The sequence below is a fragment of the Pieris napi genome, chromosome 10 (genome assembly GCF_905475465.1).
Source record: "Pieris napi chromosome 10, ilPieNapi1.2, whole genome shotgun sequence".
NCBI classification, from domain to species: domain Eukaryota; kingdom Metazoa; phylum Arthropoda; class Insecta; order Lepidoptera; family Pieridae; genus Pieris; species Pieris napi.
This window is the reverse complement of record NC_062243.1, coordinates 5,414,927-5,434,953: the sequence shown is the minus strand read 5'-3', so window position 1 is coordinate 5,434,953 and position 20,027 is coordinate 5,414,927. Positions and strand designations below refer to the sequence as shown.

At 32.9% G+C, this 20,027-nt stretch overlaps 1 protein-coding gene across 1 annotated transcript; it reads left to right on the top strand.

The window, feature by feature from the left end:
* Nucleotides 1–19,991, top strand: LOC125053004 (long-chain fatty acid transport protein 4-like). Its single transcript, XM_047654159.1, has 12 exons — nucleotides 1–519; nucleotides 1,285–1,435; nucleotides 2,054–2,291; nucleotides 3,905–4,154; nucleotides 8,769–8,967; nucleotides 9,695–9,805; nucleotides 12,824–12,905; nucleotides 13,638–13,768; nucleotides 15,340–15,490; nucleotides 16,093–16,250; nucleotides 17,728–17,881; nucleotides 18,615–19,991. Exons 1-12 carry the CDS (start codon nucleotides 356–358, stop codon nucleotides 18,773–18,775), a joined length of 1,950 nt encoding a protein of 649 aa, XP_047510115.1. The 5' UTR covers nucleotides 1–355; the 3' UTR covers nucleotides 18,776–19,991.
* The last annotated feature ends 36 nt before the right edge of the window (nucleotides 19,992–20,027 follow it).

Here is a 20,027-nt window from a genome sequence, read left to right as displayed (position 1 = left end):
AAAACTTACTTTATTATTTATTATAAATTGCATTGCAAAGCTGAGATTTCAGTCTTTGAAAAATAGTTTTAAATATAATTATCATAATATAGTGGAAACTGAACGTCAAGAAGTAATGTAATCTCAAAATTATTTTCAAAAAGAGATACATGCCAAGGTAAATTATAGAACGAAGAATCTGAATTGTACTCTACTTTATTTTTCAAACGCCTTGGATATTATTTAATGCAGAACGTACGCAGTTGATTGTTGTATGATTTTAAATAAGCATTGATTTCCTGCAATCACGGTGATCCGGCGACTACGATATATCCGCGGTTCAGTTAACCGTGTGTCGTGGCGAAAATCAGTCGCAATGATTTTGGCGCTCGGTGCTGTAGTGGCGTTCATCGCTGTGTACCAATATCTTGGATTGTTATTCACAGCTGTAGTGTTTATTACTTCTGGATTGTTGTACCTGTTGATATTCCATACGAGATGGTGCTATGTCGCTCTGAAAACTGCGCCGAGAGATGTAAGGTAACGTAAGCCGTAGTATTACAGTGAAGTAGTTTATTGCTGTTCGGTGGTACGATAATTATTTAAACATGTAAAATCAATTAATACCAAATTTCTTTAAAAAAGAGTGCTGAATATTTGACCTATTTGTGTTATCATACCACCACTCGCCATTGATGTTGATGAATTAACAGAATTTTTCATTGCATTGCAAACATTATTTTTACAAAAGTAAAATAGATTTGTTTTAACCAATATTTTATTATAAAAATGACATAGTTCCTAAATAAAACGCACCTTATAATAATCTAATGTACTTAGATTTTCTTGGTAAGATATAGGTAAATAGGTCACTTTTAAATACAGCACTTGCTTTATTATCTCTTAAAACAAGTTTGAGGCATGTTGCTATTGCACTTTCCTATTAAGTTAATTAGGTAGAAATAGAAATACCCCTCTTAAATAGAAAATAAGAAACTAACTTTCAGCTATTGCTTATCTTTTGACATGACTGACTAAATATCAAAATTCGAACTATTCCTTGCTTTAATTACTGATGCAGATCTCTAGGAGTAAAGTAAAAATTTCTGATGGTCTTGAGTTAGTTAGTGTAGCATACATCTGTCCCATGGGCGAATCAAAGTTATGTAATACGAGTGTACCTGTGACTACACACTTGTGCATTTTTATATTTAGAACATATTCAAGGGATAAACTAAATGAGACTAAGCAATATTCAGTGAGATGACATATTAGTAATTTACCTATTCAAATAAATTGTTTCAGAGCTCTCTGTTGTTATGTAAAAGTATTACTCATAGCTTGGAAGTGCAGTAGACAAAATGCAACAGTACCTGATATATTTCATGAAGTTGTACAGAGAAATCCCAATAAAAAATGCTTTTTATTCCAAGAAGAAGAGTGGACTTTTAAGGAGGTTGGTGAATGTTTTTTTAACATTACTGGATGCACACGTAACTCCAGGTCATAATCGCAGATCTCTAAAACACATTAAATTTTATCACTTAACATCAGGTGAGCCTCCTGCCCGTTTGCCTCCTATTACATAAAAAAAAAAAAAAAAAAAGGTACATTTAGGCTATTCACTAGTTTCTGTGTTTCTAGTTTTAATGAAATAAATTATAATTAACAATAAGATTTATTAAGAAAAACCAGTTGTGCTTTTGAATAATGAGTTATTACATCAATAAATAGGATTTAAAGATATTTTTAATATTCAAATTTAGTATGACCTATGGTTCAAACTAATATATCCAAACAATAGGTCTGCCTTCCACATCTGTTTATAAACTGTTTAAAACAAACAGGTTATAAGCAGTATAACACATTAGTATATATATAATGTTGCCAACTATGAGATTCAGATAATCGTTCTATTAAATGAAAATAGCTCTATTAAACCCTGAAAAAGAATGTTATAAGGTTGAGGTGCTTCTGGCATCGTAGCTCTGTAGTACCGCCTAGCTATGTTAATTAAGCCCACAGGTTTTCACGAGTTTATATAAGTCTTAAATGATTATTATTATATGTCTAGGTAGAAGATTACAGTCTGCGCGTGACAGCAGTTTTAAAGAACCAAGGTATCCAGAAGGGCAATATAGTGGGTCTGTTGACTAACAATTGTCCCCAAATGCCTGCATTATGGTTGGGTGCAACACGTTTGGGCGCAGTTTGCCCACTCATAAATATAAACCAGCGAGGCAACGCTTTAATACATTCAATAAACGTGGCTAAATGCGATGCCCTCATATTTTCCGATGAATACCTGTCAGGTGAGTTTATTACGTAGTTATTATTTATTACTTAAGCTGCGCGAAAACGATTTTCCGTATTGATTTCCATAGAATTAATTGTTTTTTACGAATGGATTTTACTGTATAACAAGTTTTGCCCAGGCCCAATATATGTTTTCATATATCATCGGAATATAAATAATATATTTTAAAGACTTTTGCCTGGAAAATTCTTATATATAGTATTGACACTAGAATTGTATAAAAGTAGAAATAGATTACTATGATCGATTTCTTTGTTCGTCTTTTGTTTCTATATAAATATTTAGTTTATTTAAGTTCTATCAGACGCGGCTGTTATCATCTTATGTGAAATACCTAAATAAAAATTAATCACAATATCTGTTGCTAAGCGCAAAACTCGAAGACGTCTAGACAAAGTACATTAATGTTTTTTTATTTAATCCTTGAACTCTTGAGAATGGTTTCTATGGAGAAAAACTTGCAAAATATACCATAATAAAATTCAAAAGTTTCTTTTATTTAGTACTGAGGTATTTATTCCGGAAAAACGAACAGTTTATACGAAGTATCATAGCAGAATGTTCCGTACGATGGTATGTAGCTACTAAAAAGGGAGGCCGAGTCAAAATATCACTGTACTGTGTACTCAATACTCATATATGTAGTATAATTACTTTTCTCTTAAGATTTGTTTAACATTATAAGTAATAAGTTCCACAGTCAATTTATATCCTACATTCGCGTGTTGCTAGTTGTAATTAAAACTCAAATATTGACTAGTGTCGACATTATTTATTCACGTTATTGCTCATGCGTCGACTGAGTATTAAAAATATCTTTGGCATTTAGTTCTTTTTCTCATATTATATTCGTACGTTTTCCTCATTTGCGTCAGTAAGAAAAAACTGGAATCTAAAGCATATTTAAAAGTGTATTTGCTTTTAAACTTATTGTAATGCTTACCAAGGGCTTCACCAGCAGCAAGGACAAAAAATGTCAGTTGAAATATTAAAAGGTTTCTTTAGGAGAATGGAAAAATCTTTTTCTTCTGCCCCCCACTGTTGATATCTCGGTGCTTATTACGTTTTATTACCATAAAAAAACTTAAGTTCTTCTGCACACAACCACGTTAAGCATAAAACCAGTAATTAACATTAACAGAATTTATTTTAATAATCTAAATTGATATTACTGCTACTCTGGTCTAATGGTAAAAGAGCAATACATGACCTTGTAGGACCTAGATTCAATTCCCAGCAACAAAATAATACTTTCGGTAGGAATAGAAAGTTGCTTTGATTGATAATCTACTAGCCTTTTTACCCCATTCATTTCTCATCCCAAGTTTACACAAAGTTGTTAGTCACACAAAAAATATTTAACTTAACTAATGAGTTCAGTTAAAAATTAGTCATATTCAAAATCATTTATTTAGGTAACACAATGTACACTTATGGACGTCAATAAAGAAATGTTAAATGTTTCTTATTTTACATTTACTGCCAGTTCTCAAATCAAGGGCGTTGAACGGACTGGCAATAAACTCTCCGCCACTCTTTTTAATCGCCAAGTTTTTTATTTTACAAAAACAGTTTAAGTTTACTTTATAACGAAAACAATTTTTGCAGCCATCCATGATGTGTCCAGCCAGTTAGATCCAAAATTAAAACTTTACAAATTTTCCCACCGTCCATTAAACTCGCCTAAATCTGAGAAGGCCAGTGGTGATGGTATTCCTGACTTTATTGACCTTCTGGAGGTCACCCCACCTGCCCCATGGACCAAGGCGGACGGCTTCGGCTTTCAGGGAAAACTTCTATACATATACACTTCTGGAACAACTGGATTGCCGAAAGCAGCGGTTATAACTACTTCTAGGTGAGTTTTTGTTTAAAAGATATAGCCATATTTTAGTTTTAAAAAATTTACTCTATAAGTACTTGTTTTTTATACCAATTTTACAAACTAAACACACAAATAGGTCACACAAATAATGTTTTTAATTAATTTCGGGCGCTCATATAATCTGTATGTCGTACACATCTGGAACATTTGATATGAAATATATATATATACATTTCTCTGCGATACGAGGCGCCGCGCAATGCATCGTACATTCGCTTTCACTTTTGACCCTTTTCTTATTTACCGGTACATAACTTTCGCTGTATTATTATTGAATACTAGATAAAAGGTTGAGTATACGATGTCTTTGTTCATTATACCTCTTAGGGGCAGTTCAAGTATTACGTCAGCAGATTTACTGCAATTTATTCAAATTATTTAGGAAAAACAACCCCCCTCCACTCCTATAGTTGTTACTTAATACTTAAATACGTGTGAAAAATTATGTATTGAGAGTAATCCACGTTTCTAAAGCCATGCCAGCCATCGCTTATAAATCGAGAAAATAAGTTGTAAATAATAATTTATCTTGAAATCCATAGTTAAAAATATTTTTTTTTACGTCAGTCACGTGACACGAAACCGTCACAGATTAGTCGACGATGATGTATATATTTGTCACGTTTGTCTGCCTGTCCAATCTTAATAGTGTAGTTTAATTTCATTGGAGACTGGTCTAAATAAATGTGTATTTGCGTAATTATAAAATGATAATAAACTCGTAAACAACTGTTGTTTACAAGCATGACGCCATCTGCAAGAAACTGTTTTGACGGGTTCTTGTAATTATGAATGTGTAATTTAAATTTAATGTTTTAAAGCCAATCTTAATGGAGTTTAAAATAAAAAAATTATAGTCACTATAGTAACTAATAAATTATATGAAAATAAAATCTTGTCTATTGCCATTGTGACGGAAATAGAAAAGGTTCATAAAGAAATCAAAGATTTACTGAAATTAAGAAATCGCAAAAATTCATCCGTGTTTATTTATTATGCCAATTTCAATTACACACACAAAATATATATGCAAATGATTGTTAATGTCTTCAAACAGAAATAAATATTTCTGTCGAAGATTATGCTGTTTTTGTCATAGTACACATACTGGTGTGTATCAGATTAAAAATGAGCAATGTAAGCATTGATTAACCGTGTGCTTAACCTTGAGAACGTCCGCTCAAATCCCAATTGTACACAACATTAAGCACTTTTTGTCTGACGTTATTGACCGCTAAAAAACACATCGTGATGATTGCCCGTTTGGGCATGAGCTCTATGACTCCTGTTCATCAAGACTTAGATCCTTGTTTTTGACACACATGAGTTATAATTCACGCTATGTTGACTCTTACTCAAAAATCTAACTTCATTACAAGAAATAGAATTACTTAATTTTACATAATTTTATATGATAACTAGCTGATCCGGCAAACGTCGTTTTGCCATCATTTATAATAAAAAATAGGGGTTGATCATAGAGCAGTGAAAATTAGGGGTTGTATGTATTTTTTAATGTTGTATCATAAAAAAATAGAAATTAAAAATTTTGTCTAAAAAATAAATAAAAAAATTTAGGGGTGGACTACCCCTAACATTTAGGGGGATGAAAAATAGATGTTGGCCGATTCTCATAGATACCGGATAAGCACAAAAAATTTCATCAAAATCGGTCCAGCCGTTTCGGAGGAGTATGGCAACGAAAACTGTGACACGAGAATTTTATATATTAGATTAAATTCATACATTTACTGATTATACAAACGAATATATGTTTATTAGTACATACATCGAGCTCTAACTATGACTCCTGTTAATCAAGACTTTATCTTTGTTTTTCACACACCTGAGTTATAATTGACGCTGTGAATTCTTACCCAAAAACCTAGCTTCATTACAAGAAATAGAATTACTTTATTTTAGTTAAATTAATCATTTTTACATGTAATGCTCAATAGCACACGATAATTTTATATGATAATTAAATTCATACATTTACTGATTATACAAACGAATATATGTTTATTAGTAGATACATTGCGTTGCTATGCGTGAGGTCAATGTTTTGAGCTTTGAAATTTTTCTTGTTAATAAAATTCACTTTGATGAAAAAAAGTGGTAAAAAAACTCAGTTATTTCCATTAACTATTCATCGCTAATCTATGTTATGACAAAACTTAATGGAAAATTACTAATTCAATATTTTAATTTATGTACTACGAAACTATTTTGCTCAAAATTGTTTTAATTTAATTACTTTATGTACTCATTTTAGTTTGTGTCAGTTTAAGTAGGTATGTTAAAGCAATGTTATAATACAAAAGCAGTGTTTGGTCTAGTGTTTTACACCCGAACCCTGTAACCTATCTCAATCCATAATCCACCATCTGACATAGTAATCTTAATCCAAATTTTTAACAAGTGTGCCAATAACCAATCAACGGATTGTAATAGCCATCTGCAACCTGTCCATGGGAGAGGTCGTATCGGTGTCTGTGGATAGACCTTTGTATGAAAATGACAGTTGACGAAAGCTCGATTTCAACAGTTAATTATTTTAACAGATTTTAGCTTAAACCAGTTTTTTAAATAATTAAAAAAACTCTTTGTTATGTTTTAAACATACACATGTATATTTTAATGTTATTTGTACGGTTTTATTTACTTTATTTGGTTTACATTGATTATCAATTATGAGTGAAAACTCGGTAAAATGGAACGACAAAGAGCATTTTATCCGTCGCCAAAACAGGATTGTCTTCGTAGGGTTTGGTTATCGAGATGCAGATAGGAGATCGATCGACTGTCACGGTCTGATCTCAGATTGTTTTCAAGCTGAGACTGTGGATTGATTATTGGGTTCGGGCGTTAAGCGTGCGACTGTCAACCCCGTAGTCAGGGCAGTGAACCAACGGATAATTATTTCTATGTGCAGTTGTTTTCACAAAAACAAGCATTCCGACGACAGCGTTAGATCCAAAAATCAATCAGCCACTATCAATGGTTAATCTACTTGTCTACATAGGGTATAGCGTCACTGGATTATTATTTGATAACCATGATACATATTCATAGTTCAAGGACAATAATACATGTCATATATTTAATTTACGCCTCCGGTTGGTGCCTGGGACCCGGTGTTCAGGCCAATTTCCGGCGAAATATTTTTTGATCGGCCCCCTCTGTGAGACAACGATTGAAATATTTCCTAATATAAATTACAAAGTATACTAGTGCCTAAGATACAATAAAAGCAAAAGAGAAAGACAATTTTGAAGATGGATAGAAACCATCAGGTATATGGCAGACATTGGCACAGTGCAACAGAAATCGGGCTTTGCCAAAACAAGGCACACAGATATCTAGGAATTAATGAAATGATAGAAATAAAAATGTATTTAAATGTAAAGTATAAGAAAAACAAGGCGTTTATTATTTAAAATTACTAAAAACCCAAACGACGTGATCTAAGGACGAAATTCGTATTGTATTTTTACCTTTTGTATTTTTGGATTGTGTAGTACGAAATTGATACTACTTTAATTCTTTACTATAATGAAAATAATGAATCTAACGAGATGAATTTGAATCATTTTGTTACCTACAACTAAGACAAAACTGCCTCGTAAAAGATACTACCGTGCATGCATAGTAACCATGGTAACAAGGAAGACGTCATTACTCAACATGACTGAACTTCAATAAAGCCGATTCGTTTCAAGACCGTTAGGTATATGTAGATGATATAATAATAAAAAAACGTGTGTCACTCGGGGACTGTGGTAAAGCTATTGCATAGCATTTTTTTTATTGCAAATATAATGTTTTATTTATGCAGTATTTTTTTTATTTGATATTAATTCAATCTACCAGTCTCAGACTAACATATATGGTCTGTCTCACTCTAACGCGTACCGGCCGCGTTTACGCTACGTCACCGATCACGCCAGACCGATGTGAGACGCAGTATGCGTTCTGTCCCGCTCAACGCGTATTGGCCGCACCTATATTACGTCATCGTGCGTTAGGTTTTTATTTTCGTTTCGGAATTTCTTGATTCAGTCGCCGCGCTCAAACGATAAATGCTATGCAATAGCTTAAAACTTTATTCATGACAATATGGTTGTGACAAAATTCATCTATCGCTAGTCCCCACACTAGGACCCTTGTCCCCTGTGTTGTGAGAAACTAGATTACAATTAGCCCGTAGTACTTGGTTATAAACAATTTTTTAAAGAAAATGTAGTCTTAGTAGATATTACATCTAATCAAATATGTCAAGTATGCGTGAACGTATGAGTATGTAATTGGGTATGTGTGCGTACGTATTTGAGGGTGTAGATGTTAGTTGGTATGTGCGTGTGCCTGTGTTAGTGTTTTTGGAACCTCAGAGTCCTGCCAAAATACGTAGTAAGGCCTCTGTAGACACGAAATCCAATTCGGCTCCCGTATTTTAAGTGTTTTGTGAATTATATCTGGATAGTTTGACTTTCTCAGAATACATTGGGTGATTTTATTATATACGAATAGGTGAATTATCTTAGTAGAGCATCACCCACAATTCCCACAGTTTAATTGAATTTCCAGGTTCATTTTCATGGTAGCAGGTCTGCATCACATGCGTCTTAATTCATCTGATGTGGTCTATTGCTCTTTGCCACTGTATCACACGGCTGGAGGCGTTGTTAGCGTTGGGCAGGCGCTGGTCTTTGGCTGCACGGTTATATTGAAACCGAAATTCTCAGCATCGCAGTTTTTCCCTGACTGCGCTAAGTATAAAGCAACGGTAAGTTTTATCAGTAACATGATTTGGTATACGTTTTGAAATACGTCGCCATTATTGGGGTTTGCGACGGTAATGCTAATATTATTAACTGTATTATTTATAATTGGTATGACCCAATGGCGGTCTATATATCGTCCTACAACAATTAAATAAATGGTTAATAATAATAGGTTTTTAACATCTCCATCGCCGCGGGAAATGCACATTTGCGTACCAAAGCACAGGTATTTTATTCGAGTCTACTGGTTTAACACTCTAGGGGTAGAACAGACAGTTGACGAGCGGCGACTTATTTTAAAATCCAACCCCAGGATTTTAGTTAATTTGAAAAAACAATCGGTACCTTGAAAAATACTAGATAAATTGAATGAAAATATTAATTGGCCCCCTCGGTAATTCGAAGTTGTAGGGATAGTATATTGCTAAACAACATGCGATAAATTGAGGACCAGGTTTCCCACTCTCTATAATTAGAAGTGTTCAAAGTCAATGTCAAAAATCTTGTATTCATATAGTTAACACAATGTACACTAATGAACGTGAAAAAAGAAATATTCATTAAATGCTCCTAATTTTACATTTACTGCCAGTTCTCAAATCGAGGGCGTAGAACGGAAGAGAAGAACTGGCAATAAACTCTCCGCCACTCATTTTATTAGCCTTAATCGCCCAAAGTGTATATTGCCTAAGTGATTTTGATTGATTTGATTGATTATTATCTTTCTAGGCAGCTCATTACATTGGAGAGATGTGCCGGTACATACTAGCCACGCCCCCGTCTCCGGTGGACAAGCAGCACAACGTACGGGTTATCTTCGGCAATGGGCTTAGACCTCAGGTAATATCATTTTTGTATGTATGTTTGTATGTAAGACTGAGTACTAACTCAGTATTCAAGATAACAACTTAAACAATGATTAATTAATGTTATTTCTGATTATATATATGTTAATTGTTATCACTTACATTGAGTAATGCGCTGGTTTTCGCGATAATATTATTAATTGAATTAAAAATTACTAATAAAATAGTATAAATTAAAAAAAAACATAAAAGACCCTAAGAGAAGAAAAGAGACCTTTAGTCTATAGCAACATCTGATATTTGATTTATATAATAAATGTCTCTTAGGATGATTACTAGGTGTAATGGCAAACTAGAACCGATATTATGAGGAAACAAAAATGAGGTTAATATGATCACGTGACTTAAAAACAGCTAATTTAATAAGCCATAATTGGTTATATCTCCGTTAATTTACTTAATATTTGTACAATATACAAGTTTATTTAATTTGTCTATACGAATAATACAAAAGCTTGGACCGATTTTTTTCTCTTTCATAATTATTATAATGCTCATGTATCATATTCGTTTATTCCTAAATATTTATGTTAAGCCGAGCGAGGCGCTCAGAAGTCAGAACTATTTAATCATAGCGTATACTAATACCTGCATAGTTCAATAATCAATATCACTCAGTGACGTAAAACGACAAGACACGATCGCATACATTACCATAACAATTTAAAGCGGTATTTCACACATAGGTAATGTAAATTATCCTTACCTATTCGAGGCCGTGTTTGAGATATTTTCAATCGTTGCTACGATATTTAAATTTAAAATTTAGTTTGGGTTACGCAAGTAAAAATCTTTAATCGACTTAGGAATTACGTTTCGAGTGTATTTTATGAATAAGAATATATATGAATAATTGATTATAACATTATATACTTATTGATTTTATGTATATGGCGTCGACAAAGTGGGGACTACATAGGTGGCAGGTGAGCCGTGAAACTTCTTCTGTCTCCTCCCCTGCCATCTCTCAAAAGGGTTCTTATCCTGCGCTATCTCTCTTTCTCTGCAGACTTCTGTAGCATTATTTGCTCGCATATATTCGCCACGTGTCATAGCGTTCAAGTATTACGTCACACAATTTTTGGATTATTGCCCCCCCCCCCCCCATGTACGCGCCGTTACGTTTTTCTGTACCCAAGTATAGTATAGTAAAACGTTTTTTGACCACCTAGTGACGACTCTTTATACCTAAACGTTACCATTATGTGGTGTGAAGTACTGGAAAGTCGCAAAAAATATAAACAATAAGGCGTAATTCAATCCCCGCCCCCCATCGTAACGTTTTATAAAAGGAAAAAATTCGTTACGTAATACTTGAACGCTCCCTTAAAGGGTGATAAAAATATCTCCTGTGATCCTATTCCTATGGAATAACTGTTTTGTTTGTTTATATAAATAAGGTTTATGAACAAGAATGATAGTTTGTCACTACATTTTCGTTAAGCAAAATATGCTTCAATACATTATTTCGTACAAAATGAGACATTAGACGATTGATAAAAAATATAACAATGGGTATCCGCTTATTTACTGACGATAATATTTAAATAAATACGTATGAAATTTTTTTACCAAATTCAGTAGTATTCATGCGGGGTCAAACTCGGGTCACGTTTCGCAACGCGTTCGTGATTATAATTGCGTTGAAAATATGACAAAGCAGTATGTAAATAATTACCGAAATGACAATTAACCGTATTATAATTTAAAAACGGGTATTGTAATAAATTAAAATTTCATTAATAAATATTGTTCGTATAAAAAATAAATTAGAAAGTATGAATGAGCTGCTGCGAGTACCAATACAAGGCAACCGTGGATGGTGAAGAAGTGGTAGATTTCGGTGTTGAACAAATGAAACAAATAATAATTAAACGAGATAAATGGTGCAGTCTTGGCCAAGTGGCTTGAGCGTGCGACACTCATCCTTGAGGTCGTTGGTTCGATCCCCGGCTGTGCACCAATGGACTTTCTTTCTATGTGCGAATTTAACATTGTCATATGACATAGTCTTTCCAATTTAATTGTGTAGCTTATAATAGTAATAATTAACTAATCATATTATGACATTTTGTTGTACTTCCAATCTTCATTTGGTTTAACCTTGGCAATTAAAAGAGTGACGGAGTTTATTGTTACAGTTTTTCTCGTCCGTTCTACGCTCTTGATTTGAGAACTGGCAGTATGTTAAGTTTTTACTGTTGTTTATAAGTGTAAACTGTACATACCTACATGATAATTTAATTTGAATAAAATAAAAACGTTGTTTTTGCTGTAATTGTCTGAACTAATCATTATAAATATTTATTTTATAAATAGACTTGTGTCTATCTTTGTAGATAATGATGTACCGGTTTCTTAAGTATGAGATAAGATTGTTTAAGACACGCGATTATTAAATTTCCATTAAAAAACGAAGGTGTATTTTTAAACCATATAATTTTATTATACACTAACTCAATTCTTCTAATTATTATTCGGTTCAAGGAAGGTTTTAGGTGCTATTCTCGACGAAACAATAATTAATGGAATGGAAAATCATCACTAAAGTATCTGTATAATTTAATTGAAGAAACATAAATGACAAATAATTATAATTATGCATTATAAATAGTGATTAAATATAATAATAAACACTTTAGTAATATCACAAAACAGTTAAAAATACACAATGTATGGGCGGCGGGACAAATCAGGAGTTTCTTCCAGAAATATACATTTAATAATTTTTTTTTTAATGAATAGACAGCGATGTCTGTACGGCTACAGAGCATTCCACAAATAAGTGTCTATAAATATTTGAAGTTCAATAAAAGTATTTTTATAAATGCAATATAATGACTTATGAACGCCAATAAATACTTTGTTGTTTATATAAACGTATAAGATGGTTATAATAACTTCTATAAACCTATAATATTGCCTCAACCAACGTTTTCTTAAGAAGACATCATTCTCGAAGTATTGTCTCAAAGATTGCTTTTTTTTCCAGATTTGGACAGAGTTCGTAACGCGTTTTAATATCAAATACGTGACCGAATTTTATGGAGCAACTGAAGGAAATGCTAATATTGGTAAGATATGAAATATTACGTTGCGCTTACTGAATGCTGTCTACACTATTACTAGTGAGTTCACAGTAGCGATATTGCTTATCTTATGTACTTAATATAATATAATTTTTCTTTTGTTTTCGATATTATCGTATTGGTTTAGTACCTATTATAAGCATGTTATGTATTTTTTGTAAATAAATAAGTAAATGATCGGCCATCTGTGTCTGGACATCCGGGTACCTGGAAAAGGCAATATTTTTGAAGTGAAACTTCTTTAGGCGCATGAGGGTAAATTTTTACGGAACCGTCACAAAGATGTGCAGCGTTTTTGTTGAAGAAATGAGAGTGAGCGATAGAGAGTGAGAAGGGCGAATTACCTTAAAGAGTATTTAATATCTTATGCAAAATAATTTATTGAAATCTCAAATGATGAATTGTCAATTAATAATTTGTAATTTGTATTAAATTTCGACACTTTTAATACTTTAATGACAATTAAATTCATAACATATCTTCCTTTTTCCCTCCCTCTAAGTCTCGGATATCTTAAGTTTTAGATTTGTATAAATATGAACAAGACTTATTAGTTTGCCAAAGAAGTTTTACTTCTGAAATGTGTACTTCGTACACACGCACTTTTTTTTGTATTTTTTTTTCAATTGGTCCTGTAATGTGTGCTACTAATATGTATTGTTGCAAAAATGTTTCTACATATATATATTTTTGGTAACATAAAGTATTTTTTTACAGCAAATACTGATGGTACCCCGGGAGCAATTGGCTTCTTATCTCGCATCTTTCCGAGCGTATACCCCATCGCCATAATAAAAGTTGATCAAGAAACTGGTGAACCAATCAGGGACTCGCAAGGGTTGTGCCAGGTATTAAAAATTTATTGACGTTATTATATAGGCACTTAAATCCCACCAATAAATACTTAAATAAGGTTTATAGGTATTGTTAGCTTTACTCAATTATATTTTAATACTCGTAAAATAAATGTGCTAACATAGCTATTTTATTTTAGACGGTTGTGGTATACGTAGTACGTAATATATTTCCATTAATAACACTTCTAAAGAAAAATATGAAAGTACTAAAAAATATCATTGTGGAGTAAATGATACATTTAAGTTTGGTTTTATATATAACCGGGGCAAACAGGCAGGAGGCTCATCTGGACAATGGCATTGCCAGAGGGCTCGCAAGTGTGTTGCCGGCCTTTTAAGAATTGGTACGGTCGAATTGGTTCGAAAAACTTCATTGCGCAACTGGTTCCACATAATGGTGGCGCGTGGCTAAAACAGACTTAAGAAACGCTCAGTTGTGGATTTACTGTGATAGCTAACATTGAAAGTCAATTTACCGATGTGTAATGCTTAGGCATAAAAAACAGTATTCTTAGATACTGTTTTTTAGAAAGGATTTTTAGGATTGCCTTTTGTTAATTTGATTTGACGACCATACTTCGTCGAAAGTAGTTCATCAAATTCGTTTTACCAAAAACCTTTGCAGTATTTTGAACGAGTTTATTACTGCTATTCTCCTATTTACAGTACAGTGTGTGTAGTTGGATTAGGTATCATTGCATATGTTTAAAGAATCCATAAAAATCTATATAACGTATCAGCCCGTTTCAAGGGTATTGACAGTGAATGATGAAACCTTACAGCATCGCAAAAATAGCGTACTGTGACGAGAATTAATTGTGTTTTTTATTCACGTAAAACTCTAATTTCTTCCGGATTCATATAATACAATTAAAACTCGTGACACAAAGTGGGACGAACTTCTATTTTTAGACATAGGGTCAGTCACGTGTTTAAGCGGGCGCTACAGTACTATACTCTGATTTTTAATTCCGTAGAATTCTGACAGCTATCATTTTTTGACATGTCAGAGATGGCCAACCTTTATGGCTGGGTACATTTCAATACGAGTCTGAACATCGTGAGTTTATACATACACATTAAAAGTGGTTTAACGGCGACTGATGATTACGTCCCTATTCATCACAAAAGTAAAAAACGCACAAGTAAAGATAACATTTTATTTTTTCGAAAGGTTTACTAAACCTGGAATTAGTAGGCAGTGATGCCAGCTAAAGAATAAAATAAAGTAATTACAGTTAATTCGATATATTGTTCGTGATATTGAAATATTTGTTACTTTTGTATTAGGTCACATGAGTAAGTAAAAATTTAGATTTACCTTTTTGTAGGTAAAACGTAAAAAATACGTAGCATTTTTTATTGCCCTCAAATAAGTCAAATTTGTCCCTTTTTCGGTGGAGAACTTTTTTAGTAGCAACACTTAAGAAATGTCAGAATTGTACGGAATAAAAAATCAGAGTATAAGTAGAAAATCTATGTATCTATTTAGCATGGTTCATTTCAACCGTAATTTAAATTATTAAAAAAAATATGAAAAATAAATACTTGTTTGTTCGTAGATGGCGGGTCCGGATGAGCCGGGCGTTTTCATTGGAAAGATATCGGCAAATAACCCATCTCGGGAGTACCACGGTTACGTTGATAAGGCGGCCTCAGATAAGAAGGTTGTCAAGGATGTCTTTGTGAAAGGAGATTCCGCTTTTATATCGGGTGAGACATTGTTCTGTAAATTAATGAGTATGATTATGTCCTTAGTTCCTTTCATGTGGCAATCTCTGCGGAAAGAGAATCGTGTTTATTATATTGTACTAATACAATTATTAGGAGCAGTGATGGCCTAGTGGCTTCAGCGTGCGACTCTCATACGTGAGGTCGGAAGTTCGATCCCCGGTGCCCACCAATGAATTTGCATTCTATGTGCGCATTTAACATTTGCTTGAACGGTGAAGGAAAACATCGTGAGGAAGCAGACATGTCTTAGACCCAAAAAGTCGACGGCGTGTGTCAGGCACTGGAGGCTGATCATCTACTTGCCTATTAGATTTAAAAATGATCATGAAACAGATTCAGAAATCTGAGGCCAAGACCTAAAGAGGTTGTAGCGCCACTGATTTATTTTTAATTTTTTTATAAAATTTTTATTTGTTATATGCAATTTTATTTATTTACGAGAATTATATATTTTTAAATATTTCTAACAGAATTAATATATGTTCTGTAGTCACTAATAAATAATCTGATTTAGTTTTTAAAATGTTGTCAAATAGGTTCTTTGAATTTACGATTGATAGCAAATATATATTTGATTACAGGTGATATTTTAGTAGCTGACGAATTCGGTTATCTTTACTTCCGGGATCGCACAGGCGACACCTTCCGGTGGCGAGGTGAAAACGTCAGTACCAGTGAAGTGGAGGCAGCAATTTCAAGGGTTGCTAGCCATAGAGATGCAGTTGTTTATGGTGTACTGGTAAGAGATATTTTCGATGTAATAATGGAGACCATTACAGAATAATACAAATACTTCACAGATAAAAAAGTTTTTTTTTATAGAATACGTGATTTGGAACTTAACTACTCTCAAACTAACCTCGTCAAAACTCATTTATTTTTTCATTTTTCCCATTTTTTAGTTCAAGTATTACGTCACGCAATTTTTGGAGATTATTGACCCCCCCCCCCATGTAACGCGCCGTAACGTTTTTCTGTACCCAATAGTAAAACTTTTCATGACCTAAAAGTTACCGTTATGTGGTGTAAAGTACTTAGAAGATAAAAGTACGTAGAAGATAGTTTAACAATAACCCGTAATTCAATCCCCGCCCCGCATCGTAACTTTTTACAAAAGGAAAAAAAATCGTTACGTAATACTTGAACGCTCTATATGTCATTTAACTGGTATAATCATGAAGTAAGGACTTATTTGTGTTATTAATAAATAAGTCCTTTTTATCATCTAAAACTATGGACAAAAACACATAATAATATTTTAACGATCATTGACGAAAAAAAAAATCGTTTCCTGTAATGTTTGGTTCTCTGGACATACGAGGTTATCATTCTACAGTGATGACATTATTTAACCATCTTCTTTACGTTGCGTTTATTTTCTCACTTATTATATAAAGTAATCAAAAAATTACACACAGTAAAAAGCACTTCTGTATAATTATTAAATTAAAATTACAAATGAACGAAGTGTCTTACCTTAGAAAAAAGATATTCTATTCACCCATTGATATACAAAAAACCCAAGTTACACAGTCTCGAATAAAAGTAACGCTCGAAAGTGTCCCGAAATACTATTTCTGTCCCTTTCTATAACAGTATATGTTACAAGCATATATTATTGCAAAATCAACCTTACGCGAATTGCTTAAAGTTGTTATTACAACGCAGTGTATACGTACTTAAAGTAATAAAACTTTACCACCGACCGTGGTCGGTAGGACAAGGTATTGAGTGGAGTCGAACATGACTTTTTTATTTACAACTATTTAACATAATTTTAAATTTATAAGACTTTTCGGGTGCTTTACAGCGAGCGTGGTCACAGTGACTGAAGACGAAGGTGTTGGATGTTAAATAGTTGTAAATTTATAATAATACATAACTTTAATCCGGTTAAAAAGTTTTTTCTTTAAATTAAAAAAAAAATGTTAAATTGGCTACCTCCTGACCTACACTTTATATAGCGTAAATATATTTGTTAAAAACTACACACAAAAAAGTTCAAAAGTACATAAATTTATTTATAAAAAAAAACACAAATAAATAACATCGACTCCACTTATTAGACGCGAGACTATTTGAAATGAGCGCACAATTTAGAATGTTGCGCTCATTTTTTGAGGACGTTTTTTTGACGTTGAGTGTGCATCTTGGGTTTTTTTTATATCAATGTATTCACCCCATTTTTTCAAGTTAACATCTTTTGTAATTTTTAGGTTCCTAACACAGAGGGCAGAGCTGGTATGTGCGGCATAGTAGATCCTGACGGAAGTCTAGATTTAGAGCAACTAGCCCGTGACCTAGCTCGGGATTTGCCTCCCTACGCCAGACCTATCTTTGTGAGAGTCATGTCCAGTATGGATATGACCGGTAAGCATTTCATATTGGTTTTTGTTTTTCCTTTAATAATGATACTATTCCGGTGTTTTTGAGTCATAAAGGCAATTTGCAGTATTGGCCTAGGGACCCAAAAAGTCGACGTCGTGTGTCAGGCACTGGAGGCTGATCATCTACTTGCCTATTAGATTTAAAAATTATCATGAAACGGATTCAGAAATCTAAGACCCAGACCTAAAGAGGTTTTAGCGCCACTGATTTAAAAGCCAATTTACAGGTGTTCACGAATATTTTTTTGTATTGTATAAGACTATAATTTATTTTATGTGTGATAGCCTGTGGATCGTTTTTATTATGTAATATATATATATATTGATAAGCTAATTGTGTACCTTTGATGTTTGTAAAGTAAATTACAAATAAATTAGGAATCAGTAAATAATATTATTCCTGGTAAATAGGACGCTTAGGTATCTGGGTTAGTCACCTACTCGGGGTCCCTTTAAAACCACATTGGCTACATTCCTTATTTATTTAAAAAAGGTTTGTCAATGAACATTACAAGAATTTACATCTTCACATAAAAATTGCAATACAAACTGATTACCTGAAAAGAGCGTACTAATTTCTTAAAAGGCCGGCATCGCACTCGCGAGCCCTCTGGCGTTGAGAATGTCCATGGGCGGCTGTTATCACAACATCAGATGCGCCTCCGTTTACCCCCCCTTCTATATAAAAAAAATAACACAAAAATCTAATTTTTCAGGAACATTCAAAATGAAGAAGACAGATCTACAAAAAGAAGGTTTCGATCCAAGTTTAACGAAAGGTGACAAAGTCTATTATCTGGATATGAAACAGAATAAATACATTCCTTTAGGACCTCAAGAGTATGAATGTATAAACAACGGAAAGATTCGATTGTGATTAAATATTTTAATGCGTTGGACATGTATCAAATTGGTTAAAGTTAACTGTGATCGGTTGGAGCTGGTAAACCAATATCTGGGTATATTTTTTATTTTGCAAACAATCTCTTTAATACTCAATTCGCTTGTACCTTATAAAATTGTGATAAAGAGTCCACATTGCCGCGAAAATGCCATAGCTTGTAGTATTCCTACATTTGTTATAAATTATTAACACTCGAATAATATGAAACTAATAATTTATATATTTTATTTATAAAATGTTATCGAATATGTATTTAAATTATGAACCTCAACATTGATCTTATGGAAGCGATCGTTAAATTACGCTACGACACGTGTACGGGGGCCTGCGTATACGTCTCCAATGACTAGTTTTGTCTTTATCACTCTTGTATGAATTAACGAGACAAAACATTTTCCGAATGCTTATATTGAAACTCCTATAAGTAAAATTGATAATACTGTTTTATTCAGAGCTGAGAAATCTAAGTACTGCTTAAGTCCTGACTACAGCATTGAAGTACGCGTTTATTTACAATAATTTTGTGAAGTTGATACGTTTGTATGAATTCTCATAGTAATTGTTATGTAATTTTATCGAGTGAATTATTTAGAGTTCTTATAGTGGAAGGGGTAGAGTTAGCTAATATGAGTGTTCAATGTGCATTATAGGGTTTCTCCAACCATAGATTTTAAAGGGGACCTTCACCGAGGAATAAATTGAATTGGGATCATACTTCATACATTTTGCCAGTTTCTAGGACAAAATTCAACTATTGTCTATTTATAATAAAAGTTTAGATTCAGAAGCATAATTGTATTTTGTTATTTTATTCTAAAAGTGCATGAAGTTTTCATCGACATTCTGAAATGTGCCACAAAGCTTCTGTTTTTGTTTAATGACTTGTTGTTGATGTAGTTAGATAAAATGTAGTTTAATAAAGCTTATGGTGGGCTTAGGTGCTAATATCAGAACATACTAAAGGTCGCATGGCTACGGAGTCCGTAAACTATTAGGAATTGATTTTTAGAAAAATTGCAGACATTCAAGACATATATAGAAACAGTATTTCGAATCAAAAGCTATGAAATTAATTCAATAAGTTCTTCTTTTGTTTTCCAGTCTATAATTGTAAGACTGACGCAATCATTTATTTAGGTAGTAAGGTTTAGGGTACTGTTATACTAGTATTAAAGTTTATATTTTTTAATTGTGTTTTATTTATAAATCCTTTGTGTGTTAGTAT